Source organism: Cebus imitator, unplaced genomic scaffold (assembly GCF_001604975.1).
Source record: "Cebus imitator isolate Cc_AM_T3 unplaced genomic scaffold, Cebus_imitator-1.0 Scaffold651, whole genome shotgun sequence".
NCBI lineage: Eukaryota > Metazoa > Chordata > Mammalia > Primates > Cebidae > Cebus > Cebus imitator.
The window spans coordinates 201,889-221,119 of record NW_016107966.1 but is presented as its reverse complement, the minus strand read 5'-3'; the positions used below and the strand labels follow the sequence as shown (position 1 = coordinate 221,119).

Sequence of the window (19,231 nt, the reverse complement as noted above, 5' to 3'; positions counted from 1 at the left end):
AAAAAAAAAAAAAAAAAAAAAACAACCATAATCTTCATCAGCTTCTTGGTAAATATATTCAATTTTATTTATCAAAAGAGCTAAGGAATATTCCAAAGCCATCAAAAGGTCTTCGAAAATAGCATAAATCACTTATTTTCATAAACTTAAAGCAATGCCATTATTTTGATGAAGAAAATAAAAATTTCCCATTGCAATCTCTTTTCTGTGAAAGGACACAGAGATAGCATGGATTTACAGAAGTTTAAAGAAACGTCAAACAAGATAAAAGAAATACTATCCGTAAGTAAATATTAAAACACCCACAATTCTATTTATTTAGCTCTCTTGATGTTTAGTTCAAAGTTTATTTTTTCAGTAAAAATACAGTTTTTGCACATGTCATTATTAACATGCTGATACCAAGTATTTGAAACTATCCTCAATTTGAAAAAATGAACAATTTAGGAACATGGAAAGGTACAAATGGCTTGCATAATTTTACTAAGTAAAAAACATCACCTATTTAACATTTATCTTTTTAAAATTCTTCTCCCCATATGTTTTCCACTGATTAAATACTTAATGGGCTCACTCTTCCCAGATTCAAAAGTTTATTAGAACATGACCCAGACTCTTAGAAACCTGTTGTCTAGCTGTGAGAAGCTCAAGGTTATGTACACATGCAAGATATTCGATAAATGTTTGTTAAATAAGTTTCAAAATATATAGAACAACTAGTAAAAAAAGGTGTATTTCTTGCCTGAAGCTTAGTTTTTACTTCTTAAATGTTGCTGTCATATATTATGTGTGGCTATTTAAAGCCTTAAGAATAGTAACATGGCTACATGAAGGTAATTAAAAACACCTAGAAAGGCATTAAACTTCTCTAGCCCTTAAAGAAATTACATTATGGAAATGATTAAGTGACATAGACAGTGAAAAGGGGGGCCTTTCCTAAATCGAGAACCAAGGAAATGATAATGATATAGGAGTTTCTGTGAATGTTTACTTTTTATGTGATCCAAGTTGATTATGAAATTGCTGTCAGGCCGTATTATTTCCTACACCACATATAAAAAGTAGACTCAAATGCATTTTTATATTCTAACATTTTATATTTTTAATAGCATGTATTTTGATTAAATTACTGTACTAAATCGATTAACTTAGTTCAATATCTATTAGCTAGATATTGATAACTTGGAATTAAATGGTTATTATATGCAAATTGAGGTGTAATGATTACCTAGGTTTTGTCCTTTTCTGTATTTGCCTTTAAGTTTGAAAAAGTTGCATGATTTTTTACCTCAAATAGGAACAGCAGAATGATGTAAGAAATTTGACTATGGAGTATACAGAGATGCCTAAATATGACATAAAGTCTCTTTAGTATATGCAAAAGTCAGAAAGTCAGCTTAAAATATACCCATGTGCTTTTAGATGGAGGAAATAGGTGTAGGTTCAGCAGACCTATCATAAGACTATAATTTGCAGTGTTTTCTAACCATTTTAATTGAGGCATATTTAGACTGACAGAGGTAAATAAATGGATTGAGATCACTTAGGTAGCCTTAGCTGACATGTGATGAAAAGACAAAGAAGAAAAACAGAAATGAGAAAAAGTGCTAAGAAGTAGAAAGAACATTTTGCTGTAGGATTGAAAAAGTAAACAGAAGAAAATTTTTTTAAATAATTTTAAATTTTATTTAAATAAAACTAAAAAATTTTTTTAAATTAAAAGAAGTAGAAAGAACAGACTGCTGTCTACCAAATTGATTTTATAATTATTGCAGTATGACACATGGTGTGTCTGTATTCCATATAGGATCGAAGTGGACATTATAGGTAAATGAAGTGTTTTATGGACCTTCGTAAGTTTTAGTAAAGCCGTTTATAATGTAGAATTATTTAAACCTTAGTTTATTACATTTTCTTTTTCTTTACACAAATTACTGTTGTATTGCCACACTCTGGTGGTAATATTTTGGTATTGTGAAGCACTCAATATAGATAAGAAATAAAATTTAGGATAAATGGACATTTCTTTTTTTTTTTTTTAGACGGAGTTTCGCTCTTGTTACCCAGGCTGGAGTGCAATGGCACGGTCTCGGCTCACCGCAACTTCCGCCTCCTGGGTTCAAGCAATTCTCCTGCCTCAGCCTCCCGAGTAGCTGGGACTACAGGCCCGCGTCACCATTCCCAGCTAATTTTTGTATTATAAATGGACATTTCTTAACGGGAAAAGGTAAAGCATCAGGATTTTCCCACAGATTCCACCTTTTCAGTAATTAACTTAAAGAGGACCGTGCTGGAAATTTTTAAGTGGCAGGTGCTCCATCTGATAAAAACAAGAAATTTCAAGTTTCTGTGAGTTAGCAGAAAAGTAGTAGCTGTGTTTTGATTTAAACTTTTTTTTTTTTTTTTGAGATGGAGTCTTGCCCTGTCGCCCAGGCTGGAGTGCAATGGTGTGGTCTTGGCTTGCTGCAGTCTCTACCTCCTGGGTTCAAGTGATTCTCCTGCCTCAGCCCCTCAAGTGGCATGTGCTACAATGCCCAGCTAATTTTTGTATTTTTAATAGAGACGGGATTTCACCATGTTGGCCAGGCTGGTCCCGAACTTCTGAGCTCAGGCAGTCCACTCACCTCAGCCTTCCAAAAGTTTGGGGATTATAGTCATGAGCCACCACACCTAGACGATTTAAACAACTGAGTAATTAGAGGAAAATAATTCAAATAATAAAAACAGAATAATGAGTTCTAGTTTATGATGGTCAGAGACTTAGTTTTTGACCATTTTTAGGGTATATACCCCTTTAAAAATCCAAGGAAAACTACAGACTCTCTTACTACAAAAATGCATGTATATAAAATTTTTCTAGTAAGGTAGTTTCATAGATGCCTTGAAGCTTATCTATGAATTCCAAGTTAGAATTCCTATCATTGGCTGGGCACAGTGGCTTATGCCTGTAATCTCAGCATTTTGGGAGACTAAGGCAGGAGGATCACTTGAGAGTAGGAGTTTGAGACCAGCCTGGTAAACATAGTGAGACTCCAACCCTATCAAAAAAAGTAAATTCTTGTTATCAGTCGTTCTATGAAACTGATATATCATGGCATCAAAGAGTATACTAAGGAAAGTCCTTAAAACAAACAAGAAATAGTTAGAACTGTTTTCAGGAGAAACAGTTTAAATCAGACAAGAAATTAGAGTCTGCTTTGTGACTACAGGAAAAAAGTCAGCACTTCGCTGCCTGTATAATCCACTGTAATGTGAGGAGCATGGAACATCAAAGCCAGAGAAACTGTATTTCCTTCAGATATAAATTAATTGAATGAAAATTCTAGTTTATTGCAGTAGTAACATTTTGAAACTTACTGATTCTGATAGGTGGCAGAGGTTTCAAAATAGTTGAAAGTTTTATAAAAAGTGACCTATTTATCAGTTGAGAACACAAATGTGAAAGTGTCATTTATTACCCACATTGTTGAATGTAATTCATTTGTTCATCTGGAAAAATAGGTAAGAAGAAAGCAAGCGGGATTAGCTGTTGGATCCTAAAATATTATGCAGCCAGAACAGTTGATACATAAAAATGTAAGGAAGCATTTCTGCTAACATAGAAGTAACCCTTCTAAAAATAAAACTGTAACAGAGGTCATGAGTGTGTTGGCTCATGCCTGTAATTGCAGCACTTCGGGAGCCTGAGGCAGGATGATCACTTGAGCCGAACAGCTTAAGACCAGCCTGGGCAACATAGGGAGGCCCTGTCACTCCACAAAATAAAAAATAGCCAGGAGTGGTGACATGCACCTGTTTCTACCTACTTGGGAGGCTGAGGTGAGAGGATTGTTTGACCCCCGTAATCATGCCACTGCATTTCAGCCTAGGTGACAGAGCAAGAGCCTGTCTTAAAGAAGTATGTAGCAAAGAGGGTTGGATTCGAAATTATTGAGGAAGGGATTGCTTTGTCAGTAAATACAGATTGGGTATGAATTTGGAAAAGTCTGTTTATGTTCTCATATAATTTTATAAGCTCAGATAAATTCCAGAATTAAATGTAAAAATTCAAATCACAGGAAACATTTTAAGAAAATAATATTTGGCCGGGTGCAATGGCTCACACCTGTAAGCCCAGAACTTTGGGAGGACAAGGTGGGTGGATCATGAAGTCGAGATTGAGACCATCCTGACCAACATGGTGAAACCCCGTCTCTACTAAAAATACAAAAAAATTAGCTGGACCTGGTGTCACTCGCCTATAGTCCCAGCTACTTGGGAGGCTGAAGCAGGAGAATTGCCTGAACCCGTTAGGCGAAGGTTGCAGTGTGCCAAGATCACACCACTGCACTCCAGTCTGGTGACAGTGAGACTCTGTCCCCCCCCAAAAAAGAAAATAGCAATATTTATTGTGCCAGTAAAGCAGCCAAGGCTTTTCCAAACACATAAATAATAGAAAAATATTAAGGGAAAAATTTAAATACCTAAAAAACATAAAGTCAAAACAAATTTGGAAAACAGATTGAAATTTGACAAAGAGTAAGCAGATAGATAACCTTGTTGTATAAGTAGCTCATAGAATCAATTAAAAAGTTACCAAGATCCTTTAAAAGAAATAGCTCCCCTGCCATTAATGTTATCAGTGTGTCAAGATATGTGTAAGATAATAGCTTTTTTGGGAATGAAGTGAATTGGTAGTAATTTCATTTTCCCCCCACAGTTTTGTATAGTTTTTGCAACTTTTTTGTGAGTTTTTATTATTATAAAAAATTCATTAGGATGAGTTTATGAACAGTAGGCAAATAGGGTGTTTTGGTGCAGTTTTTGAAGTTGGCATTGAAGAAAACCGTAATCTGTAATATACCCATTGGTGTCCAGGTAGAATAAAGCATGTTGAACATTAATCAGGGGACTCCTAAACTACTTAGAACAATGGGTTGAAATTTAGTTCAGTTGTTTTCAAATTATATATATGCACGGTGTTCGCAGAACGACAGTACTTCTGAAAACACTTTGAAACGTGTGAGTTCTCATGCTGGATTTACGGAGTGTCATAGAACTTCCATTCCTCTTCGTTCAGAACAAGGTGAGTATTTTCAGCATATGCATGGTGTTAGAAAACATACTCATTTACACTTTAAATGTATGTTATGTTTGTCAAACTCCTGAGCAGTGAATGGTGCAGGAGTCAGAAGATGAAAATTATGGTCTGCCATAGTTACTGTAACCTTGAATAAGTCGTAATTTTAGCATTCATTAGAATGTTTTATTAGAATATTTTTTACAAATTGTTTATTCTATAAAGATGGAAAGGAAGACTTTACAAATCTGCTGTTTTTAGCTTTTATAGATGTATCTGTACATCTGTATCTTCTGTTTTAATCTTTTTTTAAAAAAAAAAAAAACAGGGTTTCAGCATGTTGGCCAGGCTGGTCTTAAACTCCTAACCTCAGGTGATCCACCCGCCTCGGCCTCCCAAAATGTTGAGATTACAGGTGTGAGCCACCCCAGCTGTTTTAATCTTTATCATCATTTATTCAACGTATTTTTCCAGTTTAACTTTTAAAAATAATACATTTTTGGTTCAAATTTAAAATACAAACACTCTGAAAAGTTTCGCTCTCACTCCATCCCCACATGTAACCACTGTTTGTTTACCCTTTAGAGTTTCGTGCTTATACAATCACGTATGACAGTACAGTCTTTTCTACCTCTTATTTTTTACACAAAAGATTTAAGACAATACATATTGCCTTGTACCATTAATTTTTCTATATTGTGATGATGTTTCCATATCATGATTTTTCCATGAGTCAAAATTATATATGCACGTCATTGAAAAGTTGAATAATTATAAAGGTTCCTTAAGGAAAACAGTACTATATTGTCTACCTCACCATCACTTCTTTCATTTTCCTTTGGTATTCTGAATTCAGCAACACATATCATGACCAAATTGGATTTATTCCAGGAATGAAAGTTGTCTTAACATTCAAAAATACAATTATGATGGTGCATGATCACAGACTAAAGGAGAAAAATGATGAAATCATCTTAATAGCTGCAGAGAAAGTATTTGATTAACATTCAGTATGTATTCTTAATCTCAAAAAGCGCATCAAGAAAAAATTTATCACAAAACATTCTACTTCATAGTGAATTATTGAAAGCCCAAGATGGGGAGCAGGACAAGGATTCTGACTGTTTCTCTTTTACATTCTAGCCAGAGCAATAAGGCAAGTAAATGAAATGGTAGAAGGATTAGGAGGAAAGAAAAATAATTGTCAGTATTTAAGGTAACATAGATGTTATTTCTGAATTAGTATGTTTATATGGGTTGAACATCCCAAAATCTAAAATGCACCAAAATCTAAAACTTTTTGAGTACTGACTGAAAGGAAATGCTTCTTGGAGCATTTCAGATTTCAGATTTTCAGATGCTCACCTGGGTGAGTATAATGCAAATATTCCCAAAAAAAATTTTTTTTAAGACAGGGTTTTACCATGTTGGCCAGGCTGGCCTTGAACTCCTGACCTCAAGTGATCCGCCCGCCTCGGCCTCCCAAAGTGCTGGCCTTACAGGCTTGAGCCACCACGCCCAGTCCCAACATTTTTTAAAAAACAAAAATATGAAATATTTCTGATCCCGAGCATTTCTGAAAAGTGATACTCAACCTACCTCTATTGCAGCATCCTCATATTTCGGTTTTAGGCCATATCTGTTGACCTACTGCTAAAGAAGACAAGAATTGAACTCTCTTTTCTCACTCTGAATTCCCAGAACGAACACACACACACACCCCTTCACCCTTTTCCACCAAGTATAGTTATCATTTTGCCTACATCAGCACCCTAAATTATCTGGTATTTGACCAAATTTCTTCATGATATTCAGAATGTAATGTATTCTGTCAGTTTCATCATATTGAATACATTTTGCCCAGAGTCTTCTAATATATCTCAGTCTGGTCTTTTTGTCCAGACTGAGATATATTAGAATATAAAATTTGGAATATAAATTTTGTTCTAAGATTTTCCTTCTTCCATTATGAGGCTTTCCTTTATTGTACCGTAAAATTGTAAGCTTTCTCCAAGTTGATTTGTAACTTAATATCCTTTTTTTGGAAGTAGGCTTAATTCTAAAGTTCATTTCAGATAAACAAGGTATGAAAACAAAGGTATTATCATAAATTGGGGAAAAGGATTATTCATTGAAGCGTTTTTTTATAGGAAGAGATTGGAAACAGATCAAATGTCCATCAGTAGGAGTTTGTTTAAATACATTACTGTATATCCAATATGAAATAAAGATAGCATCAGAACATAATTGGGAAATCTCTGTTCTTCTGTAGAAAATCTCTAAGCTGGCTGGGTGAACGGGCTCACACCTGTAATCCCAACACTTTGGGAGGCCGAGGTGGGTGGATCACCTAAAGTCAGGAGTTTGAGACCAGCCTGACCAACGTGGAGAACCCTGTCTCTACTAAAAATACAAAATTAGCCAGGCATGGTGGCATATGTCTGTAATTCCATCTACTTGGGAGGCTGAGGCGGGAGAATCTCTTGAACTCAGGAGGCAGAGGCTGCAATGGGCTGAGATCGTACCACTGCACTCCAGCCTGGGCAACAAGAAGGAAACTCTGTCTCAAAAAAAAAAAAAAGAAAAGAAAAAGAAAAAAGAAAAAAATCTCAAAGCTTAAAGTTTAAAACAAAACAAAAAACAAGAGCCAGGTGTGGTAGTTTACTCTTGTAATCCCAGCACTTTGGGAGCCTGAGGTGGACGGATTACGAGGTCAGGAGTTAAAGAGCAGCCTGACCAACATGGTGAAACACTGTCTCTACTAAAAATAAAAATTAGCCAGGCATAGTGGTACACACCTGTAATCCCAGCTACTCAAGAGGCTGAGGCAGGTGAATCACTTGAACCCGGGAGGCAGAGGTTTCAGTGAGCCGAGATCATGCCCCTGCGCTCTAGCCTGGGCAACAGAGTGAGACTCCGTCTCAGAAAAAAAAAAAAACTAACAAAAACCTCAAGATACATATTTCCCTACCATTTATGTTAAATATTGGAGTGGATGGTGAGGATAATACACAAATACAACTATCCCAGGAAGAATATACAAGAAATGAATTACCTTTACTGCTCTCAGTCAGGGTGATTTGGGAACAGGAGAGAGAGAAATATTTTTTTACTTCATTTATTATTGCCTTTTCAAAATAAATTGAATAGTTTACTGAAAATAAATTGAATAATTTATGGTCGTCATATAACTCTTGTGTTCAACGTATTGAGGAGAGGTTGAGTTATCTTATGAAGGTTATACTATGCCTGGAAAGCTTTGTGTTTGGTTAGTTGGTATTCATAGAACTTCAGTTGTGTAACTTTATTTATATTTTTAAATTTTCTTTTAGCAGAAAAAATCAGTAGAAGGCCATCTACCGAAGACACTTGTGAAGTAGATTCCAAAACAGCTTTAATATCGGTTTGTAAATTTCAATTAAAGCAATATATATTATTAAATACATTAAAATTTTTTAGAGAAGAACTACAAAGTGGTGATATTTGGGACTATATGAAAACCTCAAAAAACTTTTCCTTAGAAAACTTTTTTAGTTTATAGAAAAAGTTATAGAAAAGTTTCTTCTTACAGTGAATAGTCAGGAATTTTAAAGAAAAATTTATGCAGCATTAAGGCAGGAGTCTTTTTTTTTTAATTGAAGCCAATTATATGAATTCATTTCCAGCTGAGATAATAATTGATTTTGCAAATTCCCTTTAAAAGCACACACTGACAAGACAAAAAGCTCAGGAGAAGGCAGAAAAATTACTCCTTTATAGTCAAATGTATAGAAGTCAGTGCTCATAATTTTGATCAAGAAAATATTGACTTAACATTCAAAATATATCTGTTCTGGCATAGAGAGATTGTGTTGTTAAAATCATGTTATTGAAAAAAGTTATTTCAGTGGGGAGAGAGGTTAGTTAACACAGATTCACGGTAACAAATCCTCCTTTTTTGAGGGACCCATCCTGACCCTGAGCTGCACAACTTTGCAACAAATTAAAGCCTTATTGAAGATGACCTCACAATGGCAATTTAGAAAACTCATGGGAGTCAACTTACATAAAGAGTATTAGATTTCTAACTTAAGATAGTAGAATTATTGGTTACAGATGATAAAATAAGTATGGTTGAAGTGATTATAGACATAAAAATGTATTAAACATAAAACACAAGAAAAGGAGATACTATTCAGAAAGACTCAAATTTGAAAAAAATTTGAAACAAAAAAAACTAAGTAGGGGCTGGGCACTGTGATTCATGCCTGTAACCTCAGCACTTTGGGAGGCCAATGGAAGTGGATCACTTGAGGTCGGGAGTTCAAGACCAGCCTGGCCAGCATGGCGAAACCCCATCTCTACTAAAATTCAAAAATTGTCCTGGTGTGGTGGCACATGCCTGTAATCCCAGCTACTCAGGAGGCTGAGGCAGCAGAATCACTTGAATCCAGGAGTTGGAGGTTGTAGTGAGTCAAGATTGCAGCACTGCACTCCAGACTGGGCTTCAGGCAAAACTCCATTTCAAAAAAAACCCTCTAAGTAGGGGTTAATTAACAGATTAGGCACATCTGAAGGAAGAATTACTCAACTGGGCCAAAATGCAGCACGACTATAATTAAATGGATTGAATAATAATAAATTGTCCAAAAGATGATTAAAGTAAAAAAAAAAAAGACAAACTACATAATAAAAGATGGAAAATATGTTAAAGAGACAGGGAAGATATCTAACTGGCTTTGAGAGAGTAGAGAAAATTTGAAGAGATTAGAAATGGTTTAGTATTTTCCAAAATGATAAACTATGTGAACATTCAAATTCAGGCAAAATGAGTCTCAAACTGGGAAAGTAAAAATAAACCCACACCTAGGAGGATCATTATAAAATTGCAGAATAAAAACCATATGCACATATGCACAACAAAGGCTGCAGTGAAATATGCCTAAATGTCATGAGCATTCACAGCTTACATGATTTTAATTTTTCTGTTTGTATTTGATGGTTATTTGACAAGGGTCACATATTATTTTTAGAATCACAGAAACAAATGTATATTTTAAGAGAATATAATTGTCCTCAAACAATATAAAAATTTATAAAGAATAGATTATGTTGTGGGAAATAACGGAATTCTTTTTTCTGCCTTCTTGAATAGCCTTATGGTAGTTATATTTATAGTAAATAAAGTTATAAATTATTGTTTTATTCAGTTTTATGAAATAAGAACTTTGTTAATTTTTAGCCTTTAATTCCTAAAATACAAGAAAAAAGTTAAAGTTATGCTTCTAAAGATTTGTATGTAAGGTTTTTTTTTTGTGTGTGTGTGTTTTTTTTACTGAAGGATTGGTTACAAGATAGACCATCAAACAGAGAAATGTAAGTAAGCTTTTTCTCACCATGAGCTTGAAAAGTATCATAATTATTGAATGTTGTCTTTTTTCCTGCTGTTTTCATCATCCCTTTAACATTTTTCTTGGTGATGATTATTTATTCTATCATCTCCTCTTTTCACATAGATGAGAATAGGTGAACAAATTTATTATGAGTTAATACATAATTTTAAAATTTATTATTTTCATATAATTGCAACTCTACTAAGGTCTTCCTAAAAATGATACAATTATTATTTTATTGCTTAGTCCTGTTTCTAACTTATTCCTGAATAAATTTGTTGGGAGATCTAGTTTGAGACTATTTTTGTACTTGCTTGCCTTCTCTATGCATCATTCTAATCAAACCTTGCATCTACTTTTGGAAAGCACTTTGATGATTAGAACAGTAGTACACAGTATACATTAGAAAGCCTGCGTACAGAAAGATCCACTAGAAAGCTGATGTGGTAATCCAAAATCAAAAGTGGAAACTAAAGGCAATCTGACAGGTAATTGTCCCCAGAAAGTGAAACTTTTTAGTACAGATTAGACATAAGTGTAAAGTGAATCTAAGATAATCTCTGTATTTCCATTCTAGGAATTAGTATAAAAATTCCAAAGGATTTTGAAAAAAAAAAAAAAAGTCTTGATTTGACACCCATCTGATACTGGCAGCATGGTAGAGTTATTCTCCCATATGGGTTACTTGAGCAGAGAGGCGAATTTGGGGAAAATTATTATTCTTCAGTGTTTTCCCCTTTCTGTGAATCAGAAATAAATTTGAGCCAGGCATGGTGGCTTGCACCTGTGATCCCAGCACTTTGGGAGGCCAATGTGGTGGATTGCTTGAGCCCAGGAGTTGGGGGCCAGCGTGAGCAACATAGTAAGACCCCCCCATCCCTACCAAAAAAAAAATTCTTTTTTGTTTTTTGTTTAAATTTGCTGGCACAGTGGTGCACTTGTGGTCCCAGCTACTCAGGAGGCTTGAGGCAGAAGGATTGTTTGAGCGCCGGAGTAGTGAGCCATGGTTGCACCACTTCACTCCAGCCTGGGCGACAGACAGCAAGACCTTGTCTCAAAAAATAAAATAATTGTTTTTTTTTTAAAATAAATCTGGCTATATAGAGAAGAAAATAAACCTGGGCCACAGGATAAGCAGCTGTTCAAACTAAGTATCCTGACCCTGGAATGGCATTTGGAAAACCTACCTATAGTCACACTTCTTCAAGGAATATTTTCTTTTATAACCATAGCCATAGATGTAAATACAGAATAGGTACTTCAAGTTGGTGTTAATTCTGATGTCTAACAAAAGAACATTGTCTTGCAGAATGCTGACCCCAAGAACTACCCATAAAGGTGGAGTTGATTGGCAACTCTTGGGTGCTGAGAAAAGAGTGATTGATTAGCAGCAGGCAAGGGGATGATACTAGGTTCAGAATAATTTGTATAAGAAAATGTTTCTATTAAGATGAAAATCAACAGGATACAAACAGGGTCAGGCAGAATGTAGGAGCTGGAAAGAGACAAGGTTATCTACTTCCAAGGTCCTTTCTGGGTGGGGTCCTTTCATTCCTGAGTAAGGCTACATAGTTATATAATGAAAGTGCTAAGCCTCTAACCCGTTTTCCTTTCTTCTCATTCCATTCTTCTTTTTGCTATACCTGTGTGTCTAACTGACCCTGGAATTTGGAAATAAAAGAACCTTCATTTGGTGCCAGTATATGTTGTTAGAAATAATTACAGTGAACATTGGGAAAAATATTTTTCAACATTAGAAACCAAGAGGCAAAATGACATCTACTTACTTTTCAATCAGTTCTTTGCACATCAATTCTATTGAAATATTTCTAGCATCCTGCAAAGTCATCTCATTGTATTGTTGCAATACTGGAATGAATCCCCACAAATACAGAAGTTATGAAATAGTTTATTAGAATAGAACCTTCAATTTGGCACCAAACTGCTAATAATATTTACACATAAATTAGAGATATTAAGTTATTAACAAGCAGATACATATGGATATATATATATATATCTTTTGATTGGAATTGGCTTAAGGGAAATGGCAAATAAACAGAATCAATATCATAATTTCCTTAATAATTTATTCTATAATGTTAATTTTATAAAATCAAAAAATTAAATGATAGCCAAAACTTAAATTGTAGCACAGCTTATACTATATTTTTTGGTGTTTCTAGGCCACCTGAAGAAGGAACATTAAATGGTGAGTCTGTGTGGTAGATTTAATGTGAAAAAATGAGAATCTTACTTGATCTGTTAGAGCATACACCATATTATTCTAGGTAAGACATTTTAGACTTCAAGCTAGACAAAGCCACGGTAGTGAAAAGCTCTGCCCTCTTATCGTTTCTCCTTACTATAGATGTTTCACAAACACATGACCCACCCTGTGAATGATGATCTCTTTACTGTCACACTTCTTCCCTGCCCACTTGGTCTCTGCTACACAGCCTGCTCCTTTTCTAATATTTTCTGTTTTAACAAATGAAACTTTTAGTCAGCCAAGTTATTCTTGACCACCTTGACTTTGTAGTTACAAAGTCCTATTGCATTTACTTCCTACGTGTCTCTAAAATCCATCCTCCACTATACATCCCACTGCTCCTTTCAGTTTAGACCATTACTTTTTCATCCTTTTAATGAAGTATGTAGTGCATACAGAACAGTGCAAAATTCACTGAATTCTTACAAAGTAAGTATAGGCATGTAATCAGCACCCAAAAACAATTTTGCTTATATCCCCATTCCTTTGTTTCCACTTCATCTTATAGCTTCTTACCCTAAGACAGTAGTTTCACCAATTGGGGGGGGATGTGAGTGTTTGCATGTGTATGCATATTGGCTATATAAATGAAATTGTACAGTATATACTGTTTGGTGCCTTCCTTCTTCCTCTTAGCATATTGTTATAAAATGCATCAATATTGCTGTGTGTAGTAGTAATTTGTGCATTCTTACTAATATATAGGATTTCCTTCTGTGAATGTATTGAATTTACTTATCTATTCTGCTATTTGGAGGTCATTTCAGTAGCTTCCGCTGTATGGCTATTATGTCTTGCTGCTATAAGCATTCTTGTTCATGTTATTACTCATGCATTTATTATTGGCATTATGCCTAGGAATGAAATTGCTGAGTCAGCGTTAGCATGTGTTTACATTTGGTAATTACTACTAAATAGGTTCTCAAAGTGGTTATGCCAGTTTGGGGTCCTTGCCTGTAGTTTTACTTCTCGAATATGTTCTATTCTGCAACCAAAATGATATCCACCCCTGGCCGAGATGGAGTCTTGCTCTATTGCCCAGGCTGGAGTACGGAGTACAGTGGTGCAATCTTGGCTCACTGTGCAACCTCCACCTCCCAGGTACAAGCAATTCTCCTGCCTCAGCCTCCCAAGTGGCTGAGATTACAGGCGCATATCACCATGCCTGGCTAATTTTTGTACTTTTGTAGAGACAGGGTTTCACCCTGTTGGCCAGGCTGATGTGGAACTCCTGACTTCATGATCCCCCTGCCTTGGCCTCCCAAAGTGCTGAGATTATAGGCAAGAACCATCATGCCCAGCCTGCTTTTTCTAAAAGACCTGATCTAGTCACTCCCCTACTTTACATTTTTGCCCATGGTTGTTTAATAAAATCCAGTGTTCTTCTTTAACGTGTCATATTAGACAATTCCCACCCCCACCACTCCACCCCCAGAAACATGATCTCTCTGCCACCCAGGCTGGAGTGCAGTGGTACAGTCTTTGCTTACTGCAGCCACAGTCTCCTAGGCCCAAGCAATCCCACCACCTCAGCCTCCTGAGTAGCTAGGACCACAGGTGGGCACCTCCTTGCCGGGCTAATTTTTAAACTTTTTTTGTTGATATGGGGCCTTGTCATGTTATCCAGGCTTGTCTTGAATTCCTGGCCCCAAAGCAGTCCTTCCACTGCAGCCTCCCAAAGTGTTGTGATTACAGGTGTGAGCCACTGTGCCTGACCTCCTAACAATTTGATATGCCCTGTTTCTGTAGCCTCACCTCCTACAGTTATGCCAGTATTCTTGCCCATTAATTTGTAGTCTTAGCTGCATATTCAGATCATTTGTAGAGAATCACTTATATGATAACACATACCTACAGAATTAGAATATTTTGCAGTGACATCTGGGTGGGTATATGTCCAAAAAGCTCTGTAGGTCGTTCTGATATGTATATAATTAGTTCTGTTCATACTAAACTGTGTGCAGTTTCCCAAGTGTAGGATATACTTTAACGCTTCCATGACTTTGTAAGTGTTGCCCTCTACACACCAGTGCCTTGCAAAATACTCTGTTTTCCCCCTTCTCTTACTCTGAGACAGCCTTTGATGTCTTCTCAAGCAGAAGACATTAGGTACTTCTATATAGTCTTACAGTATGTGCATATGTGTATGTGTATATACATATTTTTAAAGTATATTTTTATACTTTGCAGTATTAAAACTGTTGACTAACTTCCTTTTCCTGCAAGCCAGTAGGTTTCTTTTTATTTGTGTTCTAGAAATCTAGCACATAGCAGATTTGACTTGTGTCCTTGTCTTATTGCCGCATTTAAAGGTCAAGTCCACAAAAAAAAAAAAATTTTTTTTAAAGATGGGGGAAGGGCTTTTGGTGGGTATGTTTCACATTCCAGAAGTTCATCTTCTCCTGGTAGATCTGCTAAAATGGCTACATGGCTACAGTCCCCACTCCCCAAATGTCAGAATCAAAAAGAGATTTTTCTTTTTGAGTGGGAGGTATGAAAAAAATGAGTTTAAGGCAGGAGTTAGAATAGTGTGAAACATAATTTTGCTCTTGTAGGTGTCTAAATGCACAGCTCTCACTAATCTGGCCTAATGAAATAGGGTAATATAGCACAGTGGACATATTTTTCTCCCTCATTTTTGCTGTTTTTGTGAGGAACAGTTACACGATGGAAATTTAAGATTATTTTATAAGAGTATCCGCGTTAACATTTTTACTGTACTAGTACTTTTTAAATGGTCTCATTTATTTATTTGCCATTATAGGTCTAACTTCTCCATTTAAGCCAGCTATGGATACAAATTACTATTACTCAGGTCAGTAATATTAAAAACAAAATTTAATAATATTTTGAACCTTTAGGGATTTCATTATTTCTCTCTCATTTTTATACAGCTGTGGAAAGAAATAACTTGATGAGGTTATCACAGAGCATTCCATTTACACCTGTGCCTCCAAGAGGTAAATCCAAAAGTTAAAGAAATAAAAGGGAAAATTAACCCTTTAGTTATTTGTAGCCATAATATAGAATGTGGGTGGCATCACATTAAGAAGTATCCATTTCAAATAAATTCTTAATCTGACTACTATAAGGGTGAGGGATGTTTGAATACAAGAAGAGAGACATCAGAAGTATTAAATTTCTCCATTATTGGCATATCCCGAAGCAACAATATATTCTAATTCTAAAAAGTTCTTGATCCACTATCTAGTAACATGTATGAATTGACATCACAGTGTCCATGAAAGAGATAGCTCTAACTTCTGTGCTCAGTTCAGAAGTGTTTATAATTTCAGCTGCTTTTTTAAAAGTCTTCTGTAAAATGCTCAGAATTTCAAAAATGCCTATTATTACACATGAATATAGAGGTATTTTCTTACCTGTGGCTATTAAATTTCTTTTATAAAACTACATACTGGTCCATTTTATCTTCTCTTCCTTAATGAAAGATACCTGCTAATTTTTATTTTACTTTGTCATTTTTAAAGAGTCATAATTTAATCTTAAGTTGTTCTCACTCATTTTGCAGGGGAGCCTGTCACAGTGTATCGTTTGGAAGAGAGTTCACCCAACATACTAAATAACAGCATGTCTTCTTGGTCACAACTTGGTCTCTGTGCCAAAATAGAGTTTTTAAGCAAAGAGGAGATGGGAGGAGGTTTACGAAGAGCTGTCAAAGTACAGTGTACCTGGTCAGAACATGATATCCTCAAATCAGGGCATCTTTATATTATCAAATCTTTTCTTCCAGAGGTGGTTAATACATGGTCAAGTATTTATAAAGAAGATACAGTTCTGCATCTCTGTCTGCGAGTAAGTGGTGGTGAATGTGTAATAGTGAAACATAATTTAAGCTTTATATTTTAACTTCTGAAATATCAATAAGCCAAATATAATCTTAGTTTAAAAATTAAACAAGGGTTCTCTCCCCTTTTGTAGGAAATTCAACAACAGAGAGCAGCACAAAAGCTTACATTTGCCTTTAATCAAATGAAACCCAAATCCATACCATATTCTCCAAGGTAAATCTTTAATTTTTGGGGGATCTTTTTTATTATATGGATAGCAGTCCATTTTGACCTTTGTTTTTGATGTTGAATGTTTAAATACCCATTTTGTAGATCAATTAGAATTTTATTAACTGCTAGTAATATTTATAACTGTTTTTTAAAAGGTTCCTTGAAGTTTTCCTGCTGTATTGCCATTCAGCAGGACAGTGGTTTGCCGTGGAAGAGTGTATGACTGGAGAATTTAGAAAATACAACAATAATAATGGAGATGAGATTATTCCAACTAATACTCTGGAAGAGATCATGCTAGCCTTTAGCCACTGGACTTATGAATATACAAGAGGGGAGTTACTGGTACTTGATTTACAAGGTAAATTTATTTGATATTGTTAAGGTGAAATTGTGCGGTAGGTTCTTACCTATTCATATGTTATACTATGTATAATCTGCTAATTTATAGATAGATAAAATCTTAGGCCAGTAGAAACTATAAAAAAAAAAAAAAGCAAGTTAGTCACAGTCATAGCATATAGCCATCAGGGCCTTGAGTAATAGAATCTGGCTGTCTCTGCCCTCCAACCGCCAGGTGGAGTCTCACTCTGTCGCCCAGGCTGGAGTGCAATGGGGCCATCTTGGTTCATTGCAACTTCCGTCTCCCGAATTCAAGCAATTCTCCTGCCTCAGCCTCCCAGGTAGTTGGGATCACCCACCACCACACCCAGATAGTTTTTGTATTTTTAGTAGAGACAGGTTTTTGCCATGTTGGTCAGGCTGGTCTCAAACTTCTGACCTCAAGGTCTGCCCACCTCAGCCTCCCAAAGTGCTGGGATTACCGGTGTGAGCTACCATGCCCCAACCTGGCTGTCTTAACTATTAAGATAATATAGATGCTTTGATAAGCAATAACTTGTAAAAATTCCCTGTTCTAAGATGTGCAGTCTATTATTTCAAAAGTGTAAAGACTTTCTTTAAAAATAGCAAATATCTCTAGTGTTCCTGGTGTTTATGTTACCTACTGTGAACTGAACTACCTAAAAATTTAGTGGATTTAAAATAATTGCCATTTTATTTTCTTATAGTTCTTTCATTCAGAAATTTTGATGGGACATAGTGGGAATGTCCCTTCTCTGCTGTCACCTCAGAAGGCTGGAATGACTGGAGACATTGAACAGCTTGACTGGAGTCAAGTGTCTGAGGTCTCTGTTCACTGTCAACTGAATTCCTCAATTCTCCAAGTGTTCCCTGTCTACATGGCTAGCTAGCTTGGGCTTTCTCACAGCATCGTAATTTCGGGTAGTTAGACTTCTTACATAGCAGCTGGCTTCTTCTACAGAGAAGGCAGAACTCTTTAGGCTAGGCCCAGGACTGGCTGAGATGCCTTTTGCCACACTTTACTGATGAAGGCAACTTATAAGGGTAGCCCAGATTCAAGGGGAGTCAAAGTAAATTCAGCACCTGAGGGGTAGAACAACATGCATCTGTAGAGGGAAAAATTGCTCATAGCCATCTTAGTAGATAGACCTTGTCATACATATGAAAGAAAAAAAGTGGTGGCTGCAAGAGGGCAGGTTTGCTTGGAGTAATGTCTGCTGAGCTTCACAGTTGGTCAAAGGAAAGTTAAATTGAGCATGTTGTCAGCTCTGCTTTTCATTATGGCTTCCATAATTTTTCTCCCTGAAGAGCAGACTTAATTTCAAATGTAAACACAGGCCAGATTTTAAATCACATGAGAACAATTGTTTAGAATGTTTATTACTCAATGACTCTTCAGTGTGAAGGTAGAAATAGGAAAGAGTCGTTGAAAAGCAAACAGGGTATTGATTCAGCTCAAGAATGAAAATCTGTGTAAAACAACTGTACTTTTTTCAGTAGTTCATGCTTTTATAAAAATGATTAAGGTGGTATATGTAATGAAAAACTCGTATGTCTATTATGAGTTAGGCCAGTACAGGTTTTTTTTTTTTTTTTTTTTGAGACAGAGTCTTACTCTTTTGTCCAGGCTGGAGTGCAATGGCATGATCTCCACTCACCACAACCACCGCCTTCTGATTTCAAGCAATTCTCCTGCCTCAGCCTCCAGAGTAGCTGGGATTTCAAGTGCACGCCACTACACCTGGCTAATTTTTTGTATTTTTAGTAAGTACGGGGTTTCACCATGTTGGCCAGGCTGGCCTTGAACCCGAGACCTTGTGATCCACCCACCTCGGCCTCCCATAGTAGTGGGATTACAGTCGTAAGCCATCGCGGTTGGCCAGCCAATACAATTAAGTTTAAAATTACAGGCTTACCTTAGAGATACTGCAGGCACAGTTCCAGACCACTGCAATAAAGCAAATGTTGTAATAAAGCACGTCACATGAGTTTTTTGGATTTGCAGTGCATATAAAAGTTATATTTGGCCAGGCGCTGTGACTCATGCCTGTAATCCCAGCACTTTGGGAGGCTGAGGCAGGTAGATCACCTGAAGTCAGGAGTTGGAGACCAGCCTGGCTAACATGGTGAAAACCTGTCTCTACTA

General features: G+C 36.1%; 1 protein-coding gene across 4 annotated transcripts in view; it reads left to right on the top strand.

Annotated features, from left to right (window-relative positions):
* The window catches only part of TRPM7 (transient receptor potential cation channel subfamily M member 7), a 122,080-nt gene that overhangs the window by 93,987 nt on the left and 8,862 nt on the right, over positions 1-19,231 (top strand). The window contains exons 27-37 of one of the 4 annotated variants that reach the window (XM_017517887.2): positions 215-282; positions 4,969-5,065; positions 8,392-8,462; positions 10,380-10,414; positions 12,618-12,643; positions 15,468-15,518; positions 15,598-15,663; positions 16,233-16,516; positions 16,643-16,725; positions 16,878-17,083; positions 17,793-18,677. In XM_017517887.2, the coding sequence (XP_017373376.1) occupies positions 215-282; positions 4,969-5,065; positions 8,392-8,462; positions 10,380-10,414; positions 12,618-12,643; positions 15,468-15,518; positions 15,598-15,663; positions 16,233-16,516; positions 16,643-16,725; positions 16,878-17,083; positions 17,793-17,824 (1,019 nt within the window). In that variant the 3' untranslated portion in view covers positions 17,825-18,677. Of the gene's footprint in view, positions 1-214; positions 283-4,968; positions 5,066-8,391; positions 8,463-10,379; positions 10,415-12,617; positions 12,644-15,467; positions 15,519-15,597; positions 15,665-16,232; positions 16,517-16,642; positions 16,726-16,877; positions 17,084-17,792; positions 18,678-19,231 lie in introns of those variants that run through there. The other 3 variants (XM_017517885.1, XM_017517886.2, XR_005198217.1) reach the window with 3 other exon arrangements.